Raw genomic sequence first — 23,154 nt, 5'->3', positions numbered from 1 at the left:
TATTCTGTGATCTGCTTGAAGGCCACCCTTTCAATGATTTTGGACAGAAAAGGGAGGAGAGAGATAGGTCGGTAGTTCTCCACATGATTTGGAGGAAGAGATGTTTTTTTTAAGCAGTGGGTTAACCTGAGCATGCTTGAGAAAGGTGGGAAATGTACCGGATGTCAGTGAAGCGTTGATCACGTGTGACTGCTGCGACTACTGTGGGAGCAATAGCTTGGAGCAGCTTAGTTGGAATGGGGTCAAGTGGGCATGTGGTAGGGCAGCTGCATGTGAGAAGCTTGGACACACAGTTCTCAGTGAGAGGGGAAAAAGAGGAAAATGAAGCAGTAGGGCTTGAGATGGTTGGGCTAGGAGTTTGTGGTAGTAAATGTTCAGGAGTGGCCAGTTGAATAAACTGTTTGCTTATAGCTGCCACTTTGCCAGTGAAGAATGAGGCAAAGGTGTCAGCTGATAGATTGTTGGTAGGAGGTGGAGACGGAGGGTTGAGCAGACTTATCCGTCCATATGGGAGGGAACAGGAATAGCTAACCTCAGCCGGCACGCTGACATGAAACGGCACATTGTTAAAACCACAGAACAACACAGGTGGGGCAAACATCTGCTGTTTACTGCATGGACATCGTCTGACTAATAAGTGGGTGATGATCACAAAAAATGTTTACATTTGTGCACTCAGTTAAAAATGTCTAACAGCTCTAATATGTGTAGGCTAGGATTTTATTTTGAAAATGTTAAAGGGGGATGAATTCTATTTATGATGCACTTGTCTTCTTTATTTTGAAACTTACACAGCCAAAACTTTTTAAATAACACTTAAAAAAGATGTTTACACCCTGTTAGATAATTTATGCTTGTCTTCCCCCTACAGGCCATAAAACCACCCTGCAGCCTGTTACAAACCATGACTCATCATTTTCCAGCCCCACATCACCACTGGTCTCTGTCAGCAGCAGATGCAGTACTTTAATCTAAAATGACAAAAACAGATGCTGAATGTTTTTTATTTTATACAAGACAATAACAATTTCTTTTTACAGTCGACGTGTTTCAGTTCACACGGCTCTTTTTCAGCCTGGAGGTGTCGGATGATGCTTTGCGTTTACATGACGGAGTAGATGATGCTTCTTCAGAGGGAGGTGCACTCAGGAGGTACAGCTCAAGAGGTGGAGTCGGCTCCTTAAAGGGGAAACAATAAAAACAAATAAAACAAGTTTCTTTACATTTATGTAAAAGTGATTAAGAAATTTAAATCCCATGAATTGTAACAATAACTAAGCTTTTGCCTGGGAAGTAAGCTTCAAAATGTGGTTATTCTGACCTTCCCTTGTTCTGAATTAAATAAATACACTTTAGACATAATTTGTGCTCAGATAATCTCAACTACTGATGCTAATCTCAAAATGTTTTCTATAGTTGCTGAGCAGTCAGCACATTTGCTCACATTTGGTTGATTTACTGTTTATTAATTAAGAAACTAGAATATTTCTGGAGAAATTCTGACCTAACCCCAAGTAAAAATATTAATGTTGCTGCCACTGATTCATTAGGGTAACCATGGAAACCACACTCCTGTGGCGTTTGCTCCCAAGTGGACAATTTAACAAGAGGCAGACAGGAACAAAAAAGTAACCCCCGCTTTCCACTGGATACGTAAGCGGTGCGTAACGTAACAGACGCATTTCAATTCAATTCAAAGATACTTTATTAATCCCAGAGGGAAATTAGAGTGAGCTCCATCCCCATGGAGGGGAGCGTTTAAGACCTGAAACAGTAGCAAAAGCGTTCAGCTCAGCTGGTCCCACGAGGTCACGAATCCAACAGAGAATTGCAACGCAACACACGATTTTGTGGTAAAGTTAAAAGTTAAAGCCCCATTAGTTGTCTCTGCATTGACCCATCTATGTGGGGAGCGGTGAGCTGCAGACACGGCCATGCTCGGGAACTATCCCCCAATCCAACCCTTGATGCCGAGTGTCATATGGGAAGGTATAAGTCTTTGGTATGCAGACTCGTACCAAAGACAGGGTCAGGGCAGACTCTCGTACCACTAGGCCACTGAGCTGCCTTTGCACTAGGGCTGCACGATATTAGGAAAACCTGCCATATGCGATAACAGTGATTAATATTGCGATGGCGATATTACTTGCGATAAATAAAAACTTAACTCAGGAACAAAAATAATCAAAAACAAAGAAATAAAAAAAAAGACAAAAAATTCATAAAAATGAGAAAAGCAAAAGATGTGAGGAAAAGAAAATAACAAGAAAAGGCGATCAGTGGATCCCGGGAAAAGCAGAATCAGCAGGAAGAGCAGAACAAAGCTAACTCAGGAGTTTGCTAACCATCAAAATTAAGTGCCGTCCGCCTCGGGGGCGGGCATCTAACCTATGAGAACCCACCCAATTGGCCCAATGGGTGAAGAGCTCCATTTGATTTGTTAAAAAAACATCATGCTTTCGTTTGATTGACATAATTTATTATGTGTAGCAAATATGTGAGCTGACCATTCATTGCAATACTCATCTGTTCTTTGCAATATGCATATTGCGCATGCTGATATCGCGATAACGATATATTTGCAGTATATTGTGCAGCCTTACTTTGCACGGAGACTGCATCGCGTATCGAAGATCTGTTGTTTATTTTCTGTTGGCTCCGTTTACCTCAGCTACGGAGGTTTCACAGGAAACTGGAAAGCTGCATGTGACTTTGCTTCATTTTTACTTGTCCTAATGTTTTGCAAGGCTTTCATGTTCGACTTCCTGTCCGGTCTGAACTGCGTAGCTTGGCGGCTTTTCTGGATGCTTAATGCGTAAAGTTAGGGCAGCAGTAGCTCAGGTGGTACAGCGGGTTGCCTCATGATCATAGGTCATGGGTCTGATTCCAGCTCCCGCCAGGGGTATTCTGCTGTTGTGTCCTTGGGCAAGACACTTCACCCAACTTGCCTGTGTTGGTGGTGGTCAGAGGGGCCGACGGCGCCAAATGGCAGCCTCGCCTCTGTCAGACCTCCCCAGGGCGGCTGTGGCTACACTAGCAGTGTGTGAATGTGAGTGTATGAAAGCGTGTGTATTATTATTATTATTATTAAAAAGTAGACAGCACCCATCTATTTAAATGGCAGCTAATTACATTACGCAATGCTTACATATCTGGCCAAGTCAGCCTCAAGCGATCTCCGCAGGAAAACGTAACGTTGAATTGGAATAATTCCTGAACTTCCAAGGCGCTGATGGTCACGTCTATTTTTTGTTTTCTGTAGGAGACGTGATGCATTGAATCAACCCTTCACCTTTTGTTTAGAAAGAAATTTTGAGTTACAATATGAACAAAGTCCGTGGAAATAAGGGTGTGTGCTCTCTGAAGGGATGTGAGAGAAAACCATAGATCCTGCAGCGATGAGACAAACACCTACATGTTGATGTATAATTTGTACGTGTACTAAAACCACAGCAAGAATTAGAAGTTTCTTTGCAAAAACTTGTAACAGTAACTACACGTGACCCGAACTGGGGAGCGGAGCGGACCTGCATCAGGTAATCTGCGATGTACTCTGGTTTCAAGCATGTCACCCCTTGAGCCGTCGCCTCTGCTACGTCCACCCTGAAATCTGCAGGTTTCAGACGACTGAAGTCTGCAAACAGGTGAGTGGCCTCTTTGTATAGAGATGAGGAGGGACTTGGCAGCACCTGCAGAGAAACTCCACGTCAAAAAACTGAGCCCAGAGGTCCGGAAACATAAAGAAACAGAGGTTCCCAGTTCAGGATGTTCATATTAATGATTTTCTTTACTGTAAAAATGTAATTAGTTGTTTTGTGGCTTATTACTTAAACATTTTTAATACTGCTGAAAGAATAAGAGTGTTATTAAATCAGTGCTGCCTCCAATAAGCAGCATCTTCTGTGTCTGGGATGTAAACGCCATGACCGACCTTGGCCCCGCCTGACTGCAGTAACCTCCTGAATCCGGACTCTCTACTCTGGTCGATGTTCAGCATCACGCTCCAGCCGCTGAAAGCTCCCTGGAAAACACATTTTTCTCCAGGTGAGACACCGTGTCTAGCACCGCGAGGACACAGCGAACCGGTCTGGATGTACCTTCTGTTCAGAGCTTCCCTGCAGAGCTTTTCTCCAGCGCATGGCCGACGAGGCCAGCCTCCTTTGCTGAGAGGTGATGGAGGGTAAAGCCTCCAGGATGGAGCTGCTGCCCCATTCATACTCCTCCTCCTGCCCCACAGCAGGAGACCAAAGGAGAGTGAGTGCTGTGCTTAGCATAAGTTTTACTGGTGAAGGACTGAGGCGGACTCTCACCTGGACAAAGTGTCCCAGGGAGCGACAGACTTCCAGGTAGGAACGATGCAGGATCCATTTACCGGCAGCCATCGCTGCAAGATACTTCTCGTTGCGCAGCGGAGTCCCTACGATGATGTGGGAGCAGCTGGGGTCGAAGGACTGCTTGTCCAGGACAACACCACCTAAAGTAGGACAAAGAACAGAGAGACTAAGACACACTGGACCTGGTCAGGAGACACGAACTAGACCAAGCTAAAATAAAAATCATATTCCATCTCCTGCTTTTGGTTTCTGTGACCAGGTTGGAGCTCTGAGGGACTCACCCAGCTCCTCTATCAGCTGGCTGTAATCGATGCGCTCCTGAGGACTGAGGGAGGACAGCTGGAATCTGGGAGGCTGCTTTTCTTCTCTTGTCTCGTCCTGATGCTCCGGAGCTCCTGCTGGTTTAGTGAGGGGAAAGGCGATGCTAGGAGCTCTAGGAGTGAGGATGTCTTCCTCTGGTTCCTCTGGTGGAGGGGTCATGACCTTCTGACCCAGCTGCTGGTTAATAACCTCACAAGCAGCTGTGTGAGAACAGTGAGATGCATCTTTAAGCTGCATTACTGTAAACAAGACCTCAGCTTTTAGAAACCGGTAAAACGTGAAAACGTTGCTTCGTATCAAACATTACATGAAGCTTCAATAAGCTGGAAAACTAATGAAACACTCAGTTCTTTAGTTCTGTGTATGTCTCACGGATCTTACCGATCTCCACCAGCTCCGAGTCCGTCATGGAGTCCTTCAACTGTGATCTGGTCTCTGCGGAGGGAGGGGGTGCAGGTGCAGCAGCAGCCGTGAGAGGTTCGGAGTGTTGCGACGGACTTCCAGGCCACTGGAAGTTATCCGCCAGCTTCGCCCGCTCCTCCCGGGCCGTTGGGTCATCCCAGACGATCTGCTCGCTCTGAGACGGCTCCGTGTTGATGTCCAGGGCTGCTTCTCTGGAAACTCTGGGGGGAAAATATGTAAACACTAAAGTTTCACATAGAAATATCTTAATTAGCTTCAACAGAAAGCCACCTGAGAGCTTCCAGGGTCCGTCTGCTCCCGCCGCGGCTGGCTCGGCTCACGTCGGGTGTGTTCGGACCAGAATCAGCACCTCCTGATCCCATTCTAGCCAGTCTCACAGACGTGCGTCTGCCCGTCGTTATCTTGGTGGCGGACATGATCTCCTGCAGCTGTCGTTGCAGGGTCTCCCCCATTTCCAGCATGTCTGAAACGTGAAACGGCCTCTGTTACCTCGTGGTTCGTCATAAACGCAGAAGCAGCTAGAAGACGGACACACGTCACCTCTCTTCTCATCGTGATCGTCGCCTCCGTTACTCACAGCTGAGGTTGCTCCTGCAGCGGGGAGCTCAGACTGACGGGACAAACAGAACCGTCAGACATGAGATGGAAAACATCAGTTGCAACACTAGACCAATGCTACCTTGTCAAGTTTGTCTCGGAGCCGTGTTCGTGGGAAAGGCGGAGACTTCTGGGAGCTGCTGGGCACCTGGCTCAGGTTTAGGCTCATCTTGGGGTTGTAGGTGAACGGATACAGAGACTCTGAGACGTGCTTCTGCTCCTCGGCACACTGAACGCACGCAAACACGCACACACACGCACACACACGAGTGTTTTATTTGTGTCAAAATCAAAAATCTGTACACAGAAATTAGACTTTTACAAAACTTTACTGAATAAAGCCGACTTTAAACATTTTTGAGACTCACAGCGTGCAGCCAGTACTGAGATACCACATGCAGCCCTCTCTCCTTCACCCCTCTGTACTCCCTGGAGCTGTCCCCCACTCGACCCTGGTAGATGTAGTGGGTCACCGTGTCATCACAAGCCCATCTGAAAAACAAAGGTGTTTTTGAACGATCTGGTTATCCCAGTAATAGTCCCAGTGTAGCCCCATTTGTTTATATTGTTTAAAACAGAAACATCCATCAGGTTAGTAACTAAAAACTCCCAGAAGGCCGAGCACCTGAAGTCAGCTCCCAGCGAGGCAGCAACAGCGTTTAGTTCGCTCTGCATTTTGCTGAGCTTCTTCGCCACACAGATCACAACACCAGTCAGAGGTCTGGCTGCTGCTTCTGGAGCCTTTGGGATAAAATGATGATGAATCACATTTATATTAGTTACAGGTGCTGAAAGAGAAACTCCAACCTTTTCAAGAGCAGAACCAAAAGCAGGTTTAGGACATATTTACCTCCTTCTCTGTCGTCTTGGCCAGCTGTGGGCTGGCGGTGACGGCCTGGAGGTCTGACATGTTCCCACGTGAGCTGTTGGCCAGAGCCACCTTCAGATTCCGGTTGATGACATCAGTCAGCGGCGTCTCCACCTTCTCTCCTGGCTTTGATCGCCCACCAGGCGTTTCCAAAGCTCCCAGTGCATCCTACAAAAATAAAACCCAGCCTATGACATGTTGTAGTTTGGAATGTTCGGTGTGGATGTCTGCTGCTGTCTGACCGCGACGTTAAACGACGGTCTGAAGAGCTGATCTCTGCTCAGGAACCGAGATGGCGTGTCCAGCTGCAGAGGAGGCTCCTTCTGAGGCCGCCTCCTTCTACTGTCCTCCTGGTTTTGTTCGGGTTTCATCTCATCCAGCACGGAGCGAAACACTTTGCTTTGGAAGCGGCCCAGGTCTAGCGGGGTGACGGCTTTCCCGCCCTGCGGACCCAGCAGAGGGATTTCAGGGGAACGTGGACGCGGCGGAGGCAGGATGGGTTTCTGGGAGCCGCCCACAAAGCTCTCTTCATCTCTCTCTACAAACGAGGGACATTTGAGGTGTTGGGAAAGCAAAGACAGGTTTTGTTCTCAAACGAACCAAAAAAATAAATAAATAAGAGAAAAACCTGGAGAAGGAGGTAGGTCAACCAGGTACTTCTCCTCCGCCGCCCTCTTGCCCGTACGAGCGGATTCCAGAATCCAGTGCATGGTGACAGCAGGGAGCCCCCACTTCTTTGCTGCCTGGTACTTTGTGCCTTCAGGAGTCTGCAACACCAGGTGAGTGCTGGCCAGCATCCCTTTCTTCTGGTTGGCCAGGCGCACAAAATAATCCTGCACACTACAGCGGGGGGGGGGGGGGGGGGGGGGGGGGGGTCATCAGTGATTCGTTTATGAAGCAATGAGGCAAATGTCCCATTTCAGATCTATGATGCATCAGGTTAAACTCAGAAAACAACGAGCAGGTAGTGGTCGTACTTTGCTCCGAGGTACTTGGCGAGCTCCACCAGGGACTCCCTCTCTGCTCCAGTAAACTGGCTGACGGAGAGGACGCAGTCCTTTAGAGGAAAATGTCCCTCCCTCACAGGGACGGGGACAAACAAAGGGTTGGCGGACAGACGTAGAACACACTCCTTCTCCACACACATGGCCTGAAATCAACAACAGGAAAACTTTAATATAAAAAATGCCAAAGTCTCAAAAGAAATAAAAGTTTTTGTTCCTTTGCTACCAGCCATGTATCCGTGACGACCTCGTCCACCGTGGCCTCCACCGAGCGGCCCAGCAGCGGAACCACGGCGTAGTCCGCCACCGCTCGAGTGCGGGCCGGCAGTACCTTGCCTCCTCGTTCTGAAACCAGCACGGAGAACTGCGCCTCGGCTTCAGGATCGAAACCCACAAGGAGGAAGGACCTGCCGGCAAACAGGCCTTCCTGCTGGGTCGAGTCTTGCGTTGCTCTGGTATGATTGGGTTCCCACGACTCGGGTTGGGGCTCTGCAGCGGTGCTTATGGACTCCCTGTTCTCTCCTCCTGGTGGTGGCACGTCAACTTAAAACACAAAAATGTACTTTGTTTAAAAACCCCCACATCTAATGCAGAATAAATCCTGCAAAAGCACACTCCCACCAACTGTTGGGTCGCCGTCCATGTACTGTGAGAGCAGATCCTCATCTGCCGTCTTTAACCTGGGAGTGGTTGGACTGGGAACAAGCGGTCCGGCTGATGATCTGGGAGGTGGCACGGATGCTGCAGCTGCAGCAGGAGGAAGGCAGTCAGGGTGGAGGTATCCTTCCTCTGGGAGCAGAGCGCCTCTAGAGAAACTATCCAGCAGCCACTGCACTGTTACCACATGAGGCCTGGAGAATCACAAAAACACACCTAGTTTATTTCAGGTCAGTTTCACGTTTCTAGAATTGTTTATTTTATGTTCCGGTTTTTGCAGATCAAACAAAAGATCAAATGTTTTATTAACCCTAAAAAGCATACTGATTTATTTAGGAATACATTTTTTAATACCTTGATTGTTTAAAAGATCAAAACAAGACATTTTAAAAGTTTAAAGCACATTTTTATTGTTTAAATAAGAATTATTTGTAAATTACAGTAAATCTGTAAGGCTTGTCACCACCAGCATTCACACGTTCATTCTGTTTGTTTCACAGCCAGACATTATTATTTCTACCTATAAGTGGCTTTAGAGAGAAACTTGTGGAGCTCCTGGTCCAGCTCTCCCATCACCACATGAGTCAGTTCCTCACAGGGTTGGTTGAAGCGCAGACCTCCGCCAGCGTTTACAAGTCGCCGCAGCTTCTCCAACTTCTTCACCGGAAAGCCACAGAGATACAGCTGTGCAGCAATAGAACAACAATAATATCACCTCAAATTGACTAAAATAACTATAGAGAATAAAAAAGTTTATGTTTTTACCTTACAGCCATCCAAAACATCATCGACAGGACAAACGGTGAGATCAAGGCAATCTACGGGGTCCGACGTCTCCACACGACTCACGGTGGAGTTGGTGAGGGCAGTGTCATTTACCCCAACGCTAGCACTGACAGAAATGTTGCTCAAGCCCAGCAGAGACGGACCATCTAGAGACAAAATGCAGATGTGATTATTAAAGATGCTCAATTTTTAAATAACTAAAAGACGCGTGGCAAGCAGCCGACCTTGCCGCTTGCTGGTGCCAGTAGGAGTAGAGGTGTGCGGTGCGGAGGTTTTTGATGAACGGCGGTCCACGGCGTACCTGCTCTCATCTTGACAGAAACCCTTCTCTATGCTGTCAAAGAGCCAGTTTACAGACACGCAGTAAACATTCCACTTCTTGGCGCATTCGTACTTCTGACCTGGAGCACCGATAAAACGGATTCTTAGAGGGTTTGTAATAAATCAACAAGTTCCCCAAAGCCGTTAGTGACTTACCAGTTGGTTCACTAACAATCAGGTGTGTGCAGTCGTTCATTTTGAGCTGGCCAGTGTATTTAGCTCCGTGCTGCTCACAGAGCCGCTGCACCTCCTTACGCTCCAGGCTGGAGAGGCCCGTCACACAAACTGTACAGCCAAGCAACACGGGACACAGATAATCCTCCACTGGCAAGTCTGTATACCTTAAAAGACTGGGAACAAAATGGTGTAAAGAGGTGGTTTTAGAACAAAACCTTTAGAATTAGCCGTTTTTATTTTTTAGTTTAATCAAGCTGAACACCTATCCTGGGTCTTCTCCCAGCAGGCTTTGACCCACGAGGGCAGAAGGATGGGTTTACCCAGGTTGGCAGCCACCAGGTATTTTTTACTTCCAACCTCTCCTGCAATCAGGTGCGTGACAAACACATTGAGATCAAGACTGGCCCGTCCACCCATCAGTTGCACCAGATCCATCACTTCTGTCTGCAGAAACACAAATTAGAAAATAAAAGCAACAGTCTTCAAATTACATTAAGAAGACTAACTAACTAACTAACTAACTAACTAACCCGTGTTGCTTTGTCCAGGCTGGTGCAGGAAATGGTCACATCAGCCATTGCCATATTATACACAGGTTTCTCTGCTTTGGGGACACAGCGCTGATTCTGTAAGCAGTACAGCACCACCAGTGGACTCACGATTCTGCAGCCAAGCTGCAGGACAAACGGAGGCAAAAGAAGAGTTTTCCTCAAAGAGTTTCAATAATCCCAACAGGACTTATAATTTCAGAGTGTGACAAACGGAATCAGACCTGCATACAGTGCAGGAAAGCTGGAGAGGTGAAGCTGCTCAACACAAACAGAGACCTGTCCTTCTGCTTCATCTGCAGCACATCTTCTTCCTTAATGGTTTGTAAATACTTTTCAGACTGCAGCTCCAAAATGGCCTGAATAAAATACGACAGAATTAGAATCACTAAATGCAAATAAATAAACAAACATTAAGCAAGGCAGTGAGATTTACCTCATACGCTTTGGTGGCATGATCTGTCAGAGATCCTTCACTTTCCACAAACTTCACTAAGAGGCATTCCTTGTTTCCTTTAAGCATGTTGAACTTGGAATAAACACAGTATGTTACAGTTGCCACTTGATGGAAGCAGTATCTAAAATTACAGGAATTTATTTATAGACTAAAGCTTCAGCTGTAATAAGTCTTAAGTTACTAGCTAATGTTCACTTTTAGCCTGATCATATCAGCCTAATAACTAAAAACATGGACTATACTCACCTCCTATGGTTGGACTCCGGCTGGTAGTGAATATAAAGACATTTCCGTTTCTACTTAAATTCGGTAAAAACTAACTTTTTATAACAAACGATGTTGAGTTTTAAATGGCTGCTGCTAACTTAGCCGGTTACAACGTGAAAATGTTTAGAAAAAATGTAAAACTCGTTTTTTTAGGACAAACCGGCATAAAATCGCCACAACATTAAATAAATATACAAATAATTTATAGTACGAAAATTTAAGCTAATTGTTGACAGTTCGCGCCTTTCACGGAACTTCCGGTCCTACTTGCTAATCTGTCCGAGTAGAACATCGCCTCTGTGGCTAATAATAATAATAACTATAACATTCCTGAAGAAATTTGGGACCTGCCACCTGGCACAATAAAATGATCATGCATATGTAAAAAAAAAGGGACTCTTTAGAGAACCTGTACATATTTAATTGCTTATTATTCAAATGTCATGCAATTTTACAGTGGCACACAATCAAAATGAAAAAAAAATATCGGAGTTTTTTTGCTAATACTTTTTTTTTTGTTGCAAAAATCAAACAGCAGTGTGCTAATCATGTCTATGGCCGTGTTACAAATTTATACACAATAAACAGACCTTTTGCACTGATTACAATATAAAAATAACAATGCAGTAGAGTACTTTAGTAAATGAGGCATTAAAAAGTCCTATCTTACAAAATATCTCCAATGGGCCGAGCCACCTCACCTTCACCTGGTCCTGACAGCGCCACCTCTCCACCTCCGGTGGGCTGTCACTCCTCTTTTCCGTCTGTTTCGACCGGCGCCATCGCGGAACCTCCAATGGGCCAAGCCACCACACCTCCACCAGGTCCAGTGGGCGTTTACGGCGTTATCCCCGCACCTCCGAGGAGCCGTGCTCGTCGCAGATGTCATCGCCATCACCAGCAGTCTCCTGAGACCAGAGTTGTGCCGCCTAACCCAGAGGCCCCTGCTCTGCAACCCAAATCTGAACTCATCCAGTCGTCTGAAGCCAGAGCTGTGCTGCCTGACCAAGAGGCCCCTGCTCTGCAGCCCGAGCCAGAACTCCTGAACTCATCTACAGCCAGAGTTGTGCCCCCTATCTCAGAGGCCCCTGCTCTGCAACCCAAACCTGAGCTCATAAAGCCATCTTAAGTTAGAGTTGTGCCGCCGAACCAAGAGGCCCCTGCTCTACAGCCCAAGCCAAGACTCATGAATCCATCAGACGCCAGAGCTGTGCGGCCTACCCAAGAGGCCCCTGCTCTGCGACCCGCGTCTGAGCTTCATCCTGCTCCAGCGGTGGTCCCGAAGGACGCATCGCATCCTGCTCCAGCGGTGGTCCCGAAGGACGCATCACATCCTGCTCCAGCGGTGGTCCCGGAGGACGCATCGCATCCTGCTTCAGCGGAGGTCCCGTAGGACACTGCGCATCCAGTCCAGCTCGTCCACGAGCCCCCAGTCCAGCCCGTCCAAGGGGCTCCGGTCCAGTCCATCCAAGAGGCTCCGGTCGACGCCTCCTGTCCAAGGGTTGACGCCTCCTGTCCAAGGGTCGACGCCTCTGAGGTAGACGTTTCCAGCTCTGGGGTAGACGTTTCCGGCTCCAGCTCTGAAGTCGACGTCTCCCCGCCTTCAGCTCTGAAGTCGCTGTCTCCCCGCCTCCTGTCTCGAAGTCGACAGAAGTAGATGTTAACAGCTCCAGCTCTGAAGTCGACGTCTACCTGTCTCCTATCTCAAGGTCTACGTCCCAAGTCTCAAGCGTTTCAGTCTCCCAAGTCTCAAGTGTTCCAGTCCCTGTCCCAGTTTCACGTGTTCCAGTCCCTGTCCCTGTCCCAGTTTCACGTGTTCCAGTCCCTGTCCCTGTCTCACGTGTTCCAGTCCCTGTCCCTGTCTCACGTGTTCCAGTCTCTGTCCCTGTCTACAGAGACCCTTCCTCGTCCGCTGAAGTCCCTTCCTCGGCCTCCCCCTCCAAAGCCCCCGATCCCCAGGGTTTCCTGTTCCCGCCTCCTGGTTTCCCTTCGCCGGCCTCCTAGACTTCCCCTGGTCCCGCCTCCTGGTTCCCCGTCGCCGGCCCCCTAGGCCTTCATGGTCCCGCCTCCTGGTTCCCCGTTGCCGGCCCCCTAGACTTCCCTGCTCCCGCCTCCTGGTTCCCCGTCGCCGGCCCCCTAGGCCTTCATGGTCCCGCCTCCTGGTTCCCCGTTGCCGGCCCCCGAGACTTTCATGGCCCTGCCTCCTGGTTCCCCGTCGCCGGCCCCCTAGGCCTTCATGGTCCCGCCTCCTGGTTCCCCGTTGCCGGCCCCCTAGGCCTTCATGGTCCCGCCTCCTGGTTCCCTGTTGCCGGCCCCCGAGACTTTCATAGCCTTGCCTCCTGGTTCCCCGTCGCCGGCCCCCTAGACTTCCCTGCTCCCGCCTCCTGGTTCCCCGTCGCCGGCCCCCTAGGCCTTCATGGTCCCGCCTCCTGGTTCCCCGTTGCCGGCCCCCGAGACTTTCATGGCCCTGCCTCCTGGTTCCCCGTCGCCGGCCCCCGAGACTTTCGTGGTCCCGCCTCCTGGTTCCCCGTCCCCCGAGACTTTCGTGGTCCCGCCTCCTGGTTCCCCATCCCCCGAGACTTTCGTGGTCCCGCCTCCTGGTTCCCCGTCCCCCGAGACTTTCATGGTCCCGCCTCCTGGTTCCCCGTCGCCGGTCCCCGAGACTTTCATGACCCTGCCTCCTGTTCCCTCCTCGCCCCGGCCCCCGAGACTTTCATGACCCCGCATCCTGGGTCCAACCTTCTCTCCTAAACGTGACAATAACGTAAAGCAAGAAAGGAGAAAAAATGTATACCAAATTAACACAAAAGGAGAATATTTACATGACTACAAACACATACGTACATACATACATACAAACATGTATTTAGACATATGCATACATACACTCTCACGTGAGATGTGCGGTGCTACGTACAGTGCCTGCGTGCGTGAGATAATAATCGAATAATAATAATTATAATAATAATAATAACGCCCACAACACTAACACGACAAGTGCTTCACTTCATCTGGAATGCGTTCCTTTGTGACATCATCATAGCTAATTAGTCAAGTCAGAAGTCAGAGGGCATAAACAGCAAGCGGTAAAGCCAGCAACACCTTAAGAGCCTACGACCTTTTTTAAAAACCGAAAATGAACTCATTGAAGAAAGTTATTTTTGAAAATACAGTTTCCCTCGGGAGGAATGTTTTCATACCAACACTGCTAAAATATATATCTGACATCAGAGCAGATCAGTGGCAAATACAGATTTCTGGTATGGCAGGCACAGAATTTGAAGGCATCTTTAAAGAAATGGCTACTGAAATGTATCGGGTAGCCTCAGCACAGGTTTTATGCATTATGCTGCCTTAAATTTGTACATATATGCAGACCATGGGAGATTATAAGTGTGTCGTGTCTGCTAGGGTGGAAGACGTAAGTGAGTGCATGGCACTTGTTTTAGGGATGCCGTATGAAAAGTCCAGCAGTGGTATGACTTTGAAGGGAGTCCTGGATAAAGAAGTCTCTCAAAATGTAAATAAGATTGTATCTTCTATTATAAAGAGCAAGACAATTCCAACAGTGCCATCAGATTATGTCAGAGACTCCACGCTCTGTTCTGGCACGCTACGATTCATGTAAAATGTAAATAAGATTATATCTTCTAGCTGCTTAAACCCTTGAAAAAAATGCCCTTCTCCCCTTTTTCATCTAATGATCACGGTTAACAGGAAATGAATGCTGCAGAATCTGTCTGCTTTTCTCCTGAGTGGTAAGTCTTGTGTGAGCGCGTGCTCGCAACTTGTTTTTAGACTGAGAAACTCCGACAGTGCGTCTACCACTGCCTCAGCGCTGCTCTCCATCCACCAGCCAACGCCTCTATCAGAAGCGTTTCCTAACTGGAAGTGTGCATGAGATATGTCTCCACCCATGCCTTGACTCTCACTTTAATGTAATGTTACTAGGACTAGACAAATATCATGTTTACAGAAATGCTGTCTGAATGATGTTTGCTGAAACTGATTGCTAAACCTGCTTAAGAACGACGCTAACACTAAGCTGAAATCATAATATTAGGGTGATGTAGGCTCCACCCACTCGGTAAATATGCCTCCCCGGCTCCTCCCACTAGTTAGTATAAATTCAATGTGTGCCTTTGATTTTAGGCTCCACTCCACTATACCTATTGAGTTAGGTTTCCCCTGCTGTTTCTAAGGTTTCCCCTGCTGTTTCTATGTCTTGACTAATTTCTGGCTCATTACTTTCTTCAGACTTTTGATCCCAGGGAAATGGATGCTGAGAACGTTTTATACTTAGCCCCTCCAATAAGGCTGCCATTTTCTCATCCTTGTCCTGATTTGGATCTTCCTGCTTATAATCAGATAATAATTGTTTTGTTTCTGCTAAAGCTGTATTGAGCTGTTCTAGCTTATCTGTTAATCGTTCACAGAAAGCTTCACTTTGTGCCAGTTTTTCACAAATTGACTGGTTATATTTTTCCATCTGAGCCAACGTGTTCTGTTCCATCGAAGTCACCTGGGGAATCAACCGTCTTTGTTGCTTTAACCTTTTTAACCTCCAATCATCGAAGGTTATGTCCGCATCCAACCAAGCCTGTATATCTTTCTCTTCTCCATTTAACAAAAGGTTTTCTATACGCCTTTGACTTTTCAAGGTTTCTAGCGTGTCCTCAAGTTCCTGAATTTTTCTTTGATTTTTTATTAAATGACCTGAAATATATTTTTTCTTCTCAAGACCAGTAAACGTGTTTATCTTACTCGATGGACCCGGTGAATTGAACTGCAGTTCTTCATTGTCTATGGTACGGGGTGAAAAATGTTTAATTGCTCGGTACATATGGACTACCTGCGTATCACACCCTAATTTATAATCCTTTAGGGGTTTGATCTCATCTTGGAGCTCTGTAATTAAAAAGCCCTGTTCAGAAATTGTTTTATCATTAGCAGAAACCGCATCTTTTTCTTGTCTTAATGCAAGAATTAGATCAAGATGTTGCTTTTTCTGTTCCGCAGAATGCTTCTCTTTTAACCTGAGTTTCTCTGCAGAAATGTCTTCTTGCTCTCTCAGAATTTGCTTTCCTAAATCTTCATATTTCTTTTGTATTTTAAACCTCTCCATCTTTAATTTTCTGTTCAGATGAACTAAATCCATTCTAAAAGGCGATAACATGTTGAAAGTAAAGAGTAGATCTGTTCGTCCCGCTGTAAACGTGTGGACTGAGCGACGAGTCTGACGTCACTGGTAATGGAGCTGAAGCGATCACGACACAACAACGCCCTTTATGACGTCATTAAAGGGACAAACACAAAGGCAGAGGTGGAATGTAACGAATTACAATTTACTCACGTTACTGTAATTGAGTAGGTTTTTTGTGTATTTATACTTTTTAAGTCGTTTTCAAAATCTGTACTTTTACTTGAGTAAGTTTTTAAAAAATAATTTTAATTAGCTACATTTTAAATCATATCCGTTACTGAGTAAAAATAAACTGTAGGCTTAATAAATTAAAAATATTACGTGTAGCAGCGTCGGAACAGAAAGGGACGCCTGCATGAGCACCGCGTCTCAGGGGTTGGGGGGGGGGGGGGGGGGGGGCAATCTAGATAATGAAGACAAACAGCCATTTTTACCGCAGTTTTGCTCTAAAACATCAGTTCTGTCCCTGTGATCCACTCGCTGTTTACCTCTTCTATCCCTCCTCTCCTGTGGGTTGGAACCCGCACCTTCGCGCACCGGTGTGACGTCATCCGAATTCTGCTCGGTTCGGTAACCAGGCTCGGTTCCGTGTTTGAAATGTTTCCCTACCGCTCCGCACGGAAGCACCAAAATAACGTTCAGCGCTCATAACAAGCGGATTCTCAGCGCTTTGCTCATAAAACAGAAGACCTGCAGGCCTCCGTGGGTTAAAACATCCTGATATTGTTCAAATGTAAACACTGTGCTCCATCCCTGTTTGAACTCAGAAGATGCTTATTGATGCCACAGAGATGTGATGATTTAGTTTGTTTCTTTATTTTACTCCAGAATAAGAGATTACATTTTTACAAAAGCAGTTCAATGTAGTTAAATTAGCCAATCAAAAGATTCTAACATGCTGCAGTGTGTGTGTGTTTCACATTTGGGACTGCATGAGACAGCATGGTTTCATCAAATCCATGCATCTTATTTCTTGGCTGAAGTAATGGCTCAGGAAAATAACGTATATTTCATAAATAATGACGTCTCTGCAGTGTTTATAATATTTTATCTTATATCGTACCTATCTTTGTCATCACGAGTGAACGTGAAATCAATCACCATGAAGAACAAACAGATCACCACTTTGGATTCCCTTTTATTCTTAAAATTTTATGTACAACTGTGACTGATTTTTTTAATGTACATTCAATATAGAAAGTTTATATATGCAATATTACATTGAACATTTCACAAATTGCACTAGTTTTTCACATAGATTCAAAATCAAAGTCATTCTTCGTGTCAGAAGACTCTCCTTTCCTTCAGTTATTTTATTCATTTAATATTCTGACTTATAAATAATCTAGTGCTTTTTGCATTCTGGGGAAAGAATTACTTAAAACGATTTAGGCAGCGAATAAGACGATCTTTCACAGAGTGAGCAGAGCCGGTGGGAGGAATGAAAGGCTGAAATGTTAGAGCAGGTTTGTGCGACAAAACCAGAACAACCAGCTTCAGTCAGAGGGAAGGAATGAGACACGTTAGGGATTCATTTTCTCATTTCTTTTGTTTTCATGATGGAATTCTTTAACACAGACATGGAAATGTTTATCTAAGAGATCAGCAATGTCAAGTGCACAAACTAGGCCCATTCTCCTCAGACCAGGTGTTTTAGTCAGGATATGAATGGAGAGGAGACAACAGCTTCCATCACAAGTCTTGGTCTTCTCTTTTCTTTCTCATGACGGAAAAAAATTCTAGAGAAAAAATATATTCATACAAAAAGTAAACCTTTTTCTGTCAAAAAAACAAAAACAAAGAAAAAGCACAAAAACATGGTCATCTGTTAAAAGAAAGCATCAATGAAGACTTGAGTGTCATTTCTAAGCAGAGGAAAGAAGAGTGATGCTGCAGGTGGTGTTGTGGAGAATTTGGTGACAGTCTGGGATGGACTGCTCTCACTGGTCGTCCCCCTGCCTCTCTTCTGGGGAGCAGATCAGTCCTTCTCCGAGCTGTGGCGGTGAAACTGCAGGGCAGTCTGGGAGCTGTAGCGGGACTGTGTGAGGGGTGTCCTTCAGCCTTGATCTCCGACGTTGTTGTCCACAGGGGGTGGGACGCTGGACAATACTGTGGTTCCAGTTCCTGCTGTGAGGTAACCCGCAACTCCTGGACCTGCAGGCCAAACAGAGACACGTGAGACAGAGGCCAGACGGGTGGAACGCTAGGAAACAAGGCTGTTGAGGACCTTTTGGGTTAAAAATCTGTTGAATTTTCAGAAAGCACGAGAAAGCATCACCCCAAACCAAGACAAAAAAATTACTAAATTAATCAAAATAAACACAAAAAATAATCCAGACACGGAATTTTTCTGTTAAGATTTTGCTTTGCGTTAGCGGTAAACACTAAATTCCCACGACTGGGATGTAAACGAGAGTTTCAGGTGGTTATGATCTGCTCGGCACGGTGAGATGAAGAGGGAGAAATGGAAAATGGAATGAAGGACGTAAAGAAGGAGGGACTAGGAGTCAGGTGAGAGTCTACCTGCATCAGAGCAAGAGAGAGAAGGGCTGTGAGGCCCCGGCTCTGGAGTCTAGAGCCCGCCTCGCAGAGGGCTGCTGGCAGCCAGGAGAGACGGAGTGGAAACCCCTGAGGAGGAAATGGAGAGGGCAAGGAGGAAGGGAAGCGCAGAGCCAGGAAGTTAAAGACAGAGAAGGACAGCCGAGGGTTTTATGAGCAAAGCGTTAGGATTCAGCTCTCAGCCACACTCGTGATGTTTTGGTTAGTTACCCGTCAGGTAGCCTGCAGTCTGGGACTCTGAGATGAAAAGGTCATGTTTCTGGTCTTTGAAGGCACTCCAGACTGAAGACTTTGCAAGAATTTCGTTTACCTGCAAAAGAGAGAAAAGAAAAAGTTTTCTAATCAGTAACAGACGTTGTTTTGTTTTGTTGCTGCGATGACACGAGGTCGTTTATCCAGACCTGCTCTCCATACTGGAGACTGCGAGTCATGGACTTGAGAGCTTTTACGATCTGAGCCTTGGTAGCTGAAGGGTTTTCCAACGTCTCCAGGCCGATTCCTTCCAGTAGCCTCAGCAGGTATGGGACCAGCTCCACCCTCAGAGCCTGTGGATCAGGTACTAGATGTGTTATTGAAGGGAAAGTCCAACAAAATGGAAGCATAACCCAAACCTGACAGATTTACCTGAGCCACTAGCTCCGTTTGTTCCTTCTGGAACATTCGGTTGAGAGCCTCACACGCCAGTCCGGCCATGTCGGCGCGGACTCTCATCCCAGCCATCAGAGGGCCGATCGTCTCCAAAGACGCCATGGAACGCACACACAGCTGCAAGTCAGGTTCAAAATGAGTGTCTGGCCAAAGCTGCACAGCAAACATGGTTTTTATGGCCTCACCTCGTTCTCCGACAGGACGTGGATCAGGCGGATGGAGCTCTTGGGCACGGTGTTGTTCTTGTGGTTGAGCGCTGCCAGGACGCGGGGCAGGTGACCCAGAGGAGGAACCTGATCCGCCAGGTGGCTGTGAGTGCTGAACAGGCAAACTGCTGCTGTGGTGATGGTCTCCAGAGCCTCACCCTGTAGAAGGCCACGTAGCAGATACATGAGTAAACAAACTCAGAAAAACAAGAATGATTTGTGTCGCTGAGGCTCACGTTGGGGTTATTTTTCTCCAGCAGCTCACTCAAAGTCTCCAAGAGGGAAACCAGGAATTCCCGAGGTTTTCGCAGCACCCAGCCAGGCTGGGCGATGAAGATCCGTAGGAAAACTCCACCGACCTCGAGCTCGCCCTGCCCAGATCCATACTCCACTGTGAAGTCCTCTGGCAGCTGCACAGAGACACGCAAGGTCATTGTAACGCAGAGCAACACTAAACACCGACAATAAACTACAGTGATGTCACACGTACCTTCCAGCTGACGTCAGGATTATCCTTCTGCTGCTTAAAGTGCCTAAATAATAAAACAAACACGTTTTAATCACCTCCTGCTCTCAACAGCTGGTTAAACCGTCTCAGCTTGTGTGACTCACTCCAGCATCATCTCTCTGACGGTGGTGGACACTTTCTCCCTGGAGGTGTCGTTCCAGATGAGCTCAGGGTTCTCGTGCGTTCCCTCAAAGATCTGCACTGCAGCCTCAGCGTTATCTCGCATGGCGTCCATGAATACGCCCGGGAGGAAACGCATCAGAGTCAAACGCACCTAAGTGAGTCAGAAATCAAAGACGAGGGTCATTTAGTGAAGGTGTGACGCTCTCAGAGGCTTCGAGGACGCGCATCCAGGCTGACCTTCGGTCCAACCAGCTTGTCGGAGGTCATCTTGGAGAACAGCTCAGCGGTCTGTGTGCGGACCTGGGGGTGTGTGCAGTTACAAAACAAGTCCAGCAAATAGATCAGAGCACCTGGGGGACAGAGAGATCTCATCAAGTTCATGACAGGTGTGAATGTTTCAGGAGCTGAAAGAACGACTGACCTTTGGCCATCGCCTCTTTAACGATCTTTGTGTTAGAAGTCAGTGCGTGGAGGGTTTCCAGCACAATCTGCCTGCCTAGAGAAAACAAAAGATCGTCTAAATCACAGCTCAGAGGTAAATCACAGCTCAGAGGCGTCAGCTCAGATACTTTTGGATTTTCTTACTGGAGGGAAGTGAATGGAGCAGCAACAAGAGGTTGGACAACACCAGGGAATCGGCAATGTTGCTCACACATTCCTGGTTGGACGTCACCGTGTTGACGACCTGAGAGAGAAACAAGTGGGATTATAATCCAGGAACACCAGTATTCACAGCTGAGATTTAGTCATCCTTACCTCCAGAACCAGCTGCTGCACTCTGCCGGCTCCGTGAACACGCAGCAGGGAGAAGAGCAGCTTAAAGTGGCCGATGCACTCCGACTCCGAGCCTGGAGTTAAACCAAAAGTCTGATTAGAAAATAAAAACGAGGAAGTTTAAATAAAACGAGGTGTCCATCAACGTGGCGCCTCACCCGGGTTGTTCTTGATCACGTTACGGAGAGCTTCTAAAGCCATCTCAGCAAAGTTGAGCCTCTCGGCGTGCTGCTGGGACTCCACCTTGTTGCTGTGACTCATGGCCAGCAGAGTGTGGAGGTACTGAGCCTGGGAGCCGACGTAGTCCAGCAGACTAGCAGCGAACGCTTTGGGGAACTGAACAGAGACATCACGGTCACCACATTTATAGACAAAACGGATAAAGAGCAGGTCTGTGGAGCTCACCTCCAGAGGGAAGGAAGGCTGCTCGTTGTAAACTCGGACAAAAATCTCCCCGACTATCAGCTCTTTGCCGTGATCATCAAACACAAAATTTGCTCCAAAGCTTTTATCGTTTTCACCCTGAGGAGAAACGACAGGAGGTGAAAAGCCGAACACGAGCGGTTTTCAAAACAGCACCGGGTCTTTGTTCTCACTCTCTTGATGTTTCCTTCCTGCTGACCCTCCAGGAACTCCAGCAGCTCGGCTCGAGTCGCGTTGTTCCAGATCAGGTACGGATTCTCGGAGTTGCTGTTCAGCAGCTTCAGGACCTGAACGCAACACCAAACAGGTCAAGCTGCGTTTGCATTTTACAGAACATGCAGACGTCTGATCAGCTGACCTCAGCGGGAGATCCCAATCCCAGCTTCCTGGAGATGTACGGCGTTAGCATCGCGGCTAAACTCTTGCGTACAGTTGGGTTTTCTGGAGGGGTGCCGTCCATGCCGTTGGTCTGGGGCGCATCGGGGGTGCCCGGCATTGGAGCGTAGCCTCCCAGGCGGCTGACAGCCACCAGGCTGAGTTTGGCGAGGCTGTTGGCGACCTCCTGCTGGTTGGTGTCCTGGCTGGCCTGCACGCCGCTCTCCTCCAGCGTGTAGTCGTAGTTGAACAGGTGGACCAACAGGTGCCAAAGCACACCGGCGTGGAACAGATGGGTCTGCAGGAAGAAGTCCACCGCAAAGGAGCTAACGCACTGAACTGCCAGAGCCGCCGTCTTCGGGAGACCCTGGGAGGAGAGGAGTGTGAGAAAATGAGTCACAGCTGTGCACAAACACTTGACCAAACTAAAATCACGACTGTGCCGACAGACAAGAAGATCCCCACCTTTCCGTAGTACAGGATGTGACAGAGGTCTCGGATGATGTTGGGAAGCTCGATGATCTTTTCCCTGCATTCCTCAAACTGAGCCGCTACGCTGTAGCACCTACAGATGTGCCCGCACACCTGGAATGAAGAAAAGTGAAGAAAGTGTTGCCAACAAGAAACGCAAACGTAAGGTCATAGCGGGAGTATTTGTACCTGTACAGCCATGTCTTCAGGCCGGCTGGATGCAGTTAATACAGCCACACACCGAGAAAGAGCCTCCAGTAAGATCTAAAACAAGTTTTTTCACTTGTTAACTCACATCTTCATTCTTTTAAAATATTTCAGGGCTGGTTCGACGGTGCGTACCTCGATGCCGCTCTCACGGCGCAGCTCCTCAGCGTTAAGGGCCGAGCAGTTGACCGTGTGGAACGCCAGCTCGGCGGCAGCCGGGAGGAGAGGCGAGGCTTTAGAGAACAGCTGCTCATCGTCGGTCTCCATCTTGATGGTTTTGATCAGCATGGGGTAACCGGCGTATTTGTACGGCTCCAGTTCTGTGGAAACGTCATAGGAAAGCTCACGATTGGCTGAATATGCGACGCCAGGAGTAGATTCTTTAAACCCACCTTGTTTGTGTCGATTGAAAAGGATGCTTTGGGCTTTGAGAATGAGGATGATGTTTTCCGGGTCCGGACCGTCCACGATTCGGGCCGATTTAGTGCAAAGGAACTCATAAGCTTTGTTGACTTTCTCAAACATGTCCTGAAAGACATCAGAAAGCAAATTAAAGAACACTCTAACCCTAAACAAGCGCTTCCTGCAGCAACGGGTCAAATACGCACCCTGCCCTCTGGGTTTTTGTCAGGATGATACTTCTGAGCCAGTCTGAAGTAAGCCTTCCTGATTTTACTTTCCTCGTGCCTGAAGTCATTAAAAAGAAGCACTCAGTGGCAGCAGCACTTTCAGTCTGGAGGTTAAACAGCAGCTTCTTTACTCACTGGCCCTGTCCTTTCGGGAGGTTCAGGACTTCGTAAGCGTCGTCCACAGACATGGACGGTGGCTTCTTCTCCACCTCCTTCTTCCAGGCTTCAAGAGTGTCTTTCAGCAGCTTCACCTGTGAGAGAAAAACCT

At 47.5% G+C, this 23,154-nt stretch overlaps 2 protein-coding genes across 5 annotated transcripts in view; both read right to left on the bottom strand.

The window, feature by feature from the left end:
* Positions 1-988: 988 nt before the first annotated feature.
* Positions 989-10,933, bottom strand: topbp1 (DNA topoisomerase II binding protein 1). The gene is made up of 27 exons (XM_015954758.3): positions 10,740-10,933; positions 10,473-10,565; positions 10,261-10,395; positions 10,019-10,162; positions 9,751-9,932; positions 9,468-9,661; positions 9,215-9,391; positions 8,970-9,136; positions 8,725-8,888; positions 8,169-8,398; positions 7,774-8,090; positions 7,521-7,693; positions 7,172-7,383; positions 6,786-7,081; positions 6,526-6,711; positions 6,301-6,416; positions 6,044-6,167; positions 5,758-5,904; positions 5,619-5,688; positions 5,349-5,541; positions 5,037-5,278; positions 4,616-4,855; positions 4,311-4,474; positions 4,098-4,226; positions 3,932-4,021; positions 3,528-3,689; positions 989-1,179 (listed from the first exon to the last, which is right to left on the bottom strand). Exons 2-27 carry the CDS (start codon positions 10,557-10,559, stop codon positions 1,051-1,053), a joined length of 4,470 nt encoding a protein of 1,489 aa, XP_015810244.3. The 5' UTR covers positions 10,560-10,565; positions 10,740-10,933; the 3' UTR covers positions 989-1,050.
* A 6,564-nt stretch (positions 10,934-17,497) lies between these two features.
* Positions 17,498-23,154, bottom strand: part of LOC107382559 (dnaJ homolog subfamily C member 13) — a 37,613-nt gene continuing 31,956 nt past the window's right edge. For 3 of the 4 annotated variants that reach the window (XM_015954738.3, XM_070553350.1, XM_070553351.1), the window contains 22 exons: positions 23,022-23,137; positions 22,866-22,944; positions 22,650-22,785; positions 22,393-22,577; positions 22,240-22,314; positions 22,045-22,164; positions 21,563-21,946; positions 21,378-21,491; positions 21,187-21,303; positions 20,940-21,117; positions 20,764-20,855; positions 20,593-20,692; positions 20,429-20,503; positions 20,245-20,357; positions 19,989-20,158; positions 19,867-19,909; positions 19,613-19,786; positions 19,356-19,535; positions 19,147-19,287; positions 18,924-19,067; positions 18,733-18,832; positions 17,498-18,117 (listed from right to left, as the gene is read on the bottom strand). In XM_015954738.3, coding sequence (XP_015810224.3) covers positions 18,020-18,117; positions 18,733-18,832; positions 18,924-19,067; positions 19,147-19,287; positions 19,356-19,535; positions 19,613-19,786; positions 19,867-19,909; positions 19,989-20,158; positions 20,245-20,357; positions 20,429-20,503; positions 20,593-20,692; positions 20,764-20,855; positions 20,940-21,117; positions 21,187-21,303; positions 21,378-21,491; positions 21,563-21,946; positions 22,045-22,164; positions 22,240-22,314; positions 22,393-22,577; positions 22,650-22,785; positions 22,866-22,944; positions 23,022-23,137 — 2,934 coding nt within the window. In that variant the 3' untranslated portion in view covers positions 17,498-18,019. Of the gene's footprint in view, positions 18,118-18,486; positions 18,592-18,732; positions 18,833-18,923; positions 19,068-19,146; positions 19,288-19,355; positions 19,536-19,612; positions 19,787-19,866; positions 19,910-19,988; positions 20,159-20,244; positions 20,358-20,428; positions 20,504-20,592; positions 20,693-20,763; positions 20,856-20,939; positions 21,118-21,186; positions 21,304-21,377; positions 21,492-21,562; positions 21,947-22,044; positions 22,165-22,239; positions 22,315-22,392; positions 22,578-22,649; positions 22,786-22,865; positions 22,945-23,021; positions 23,138-23,154 lie in introns of all 4 variants that reach the window. The other variant, XM_070553352.1, reaches the window with a different exon arrangement.

This window comes from Nothobranchius furzeri, chromosome 7, assembly GCF_043380555.1.
Source record: "Nothobranchius furzeri strain GRZ-AD chromosome 7, NfurGRZ-RIMD1, whole genome shotgun sequence".
Taxonomy (NCBI): domain Eukaryota; kingdom Metazoa; phylum Chordata; class Actinopteri; order Cyprinodontiformes; family Nothobranchiidae; genus Nothobranchius; species Nothobranchius furzeri.
The sequence above is the reverse complement of the archived record's forward strand: the minus strand, read 5'-3'. Positions and strand labels throughout refer to the sequence as shown.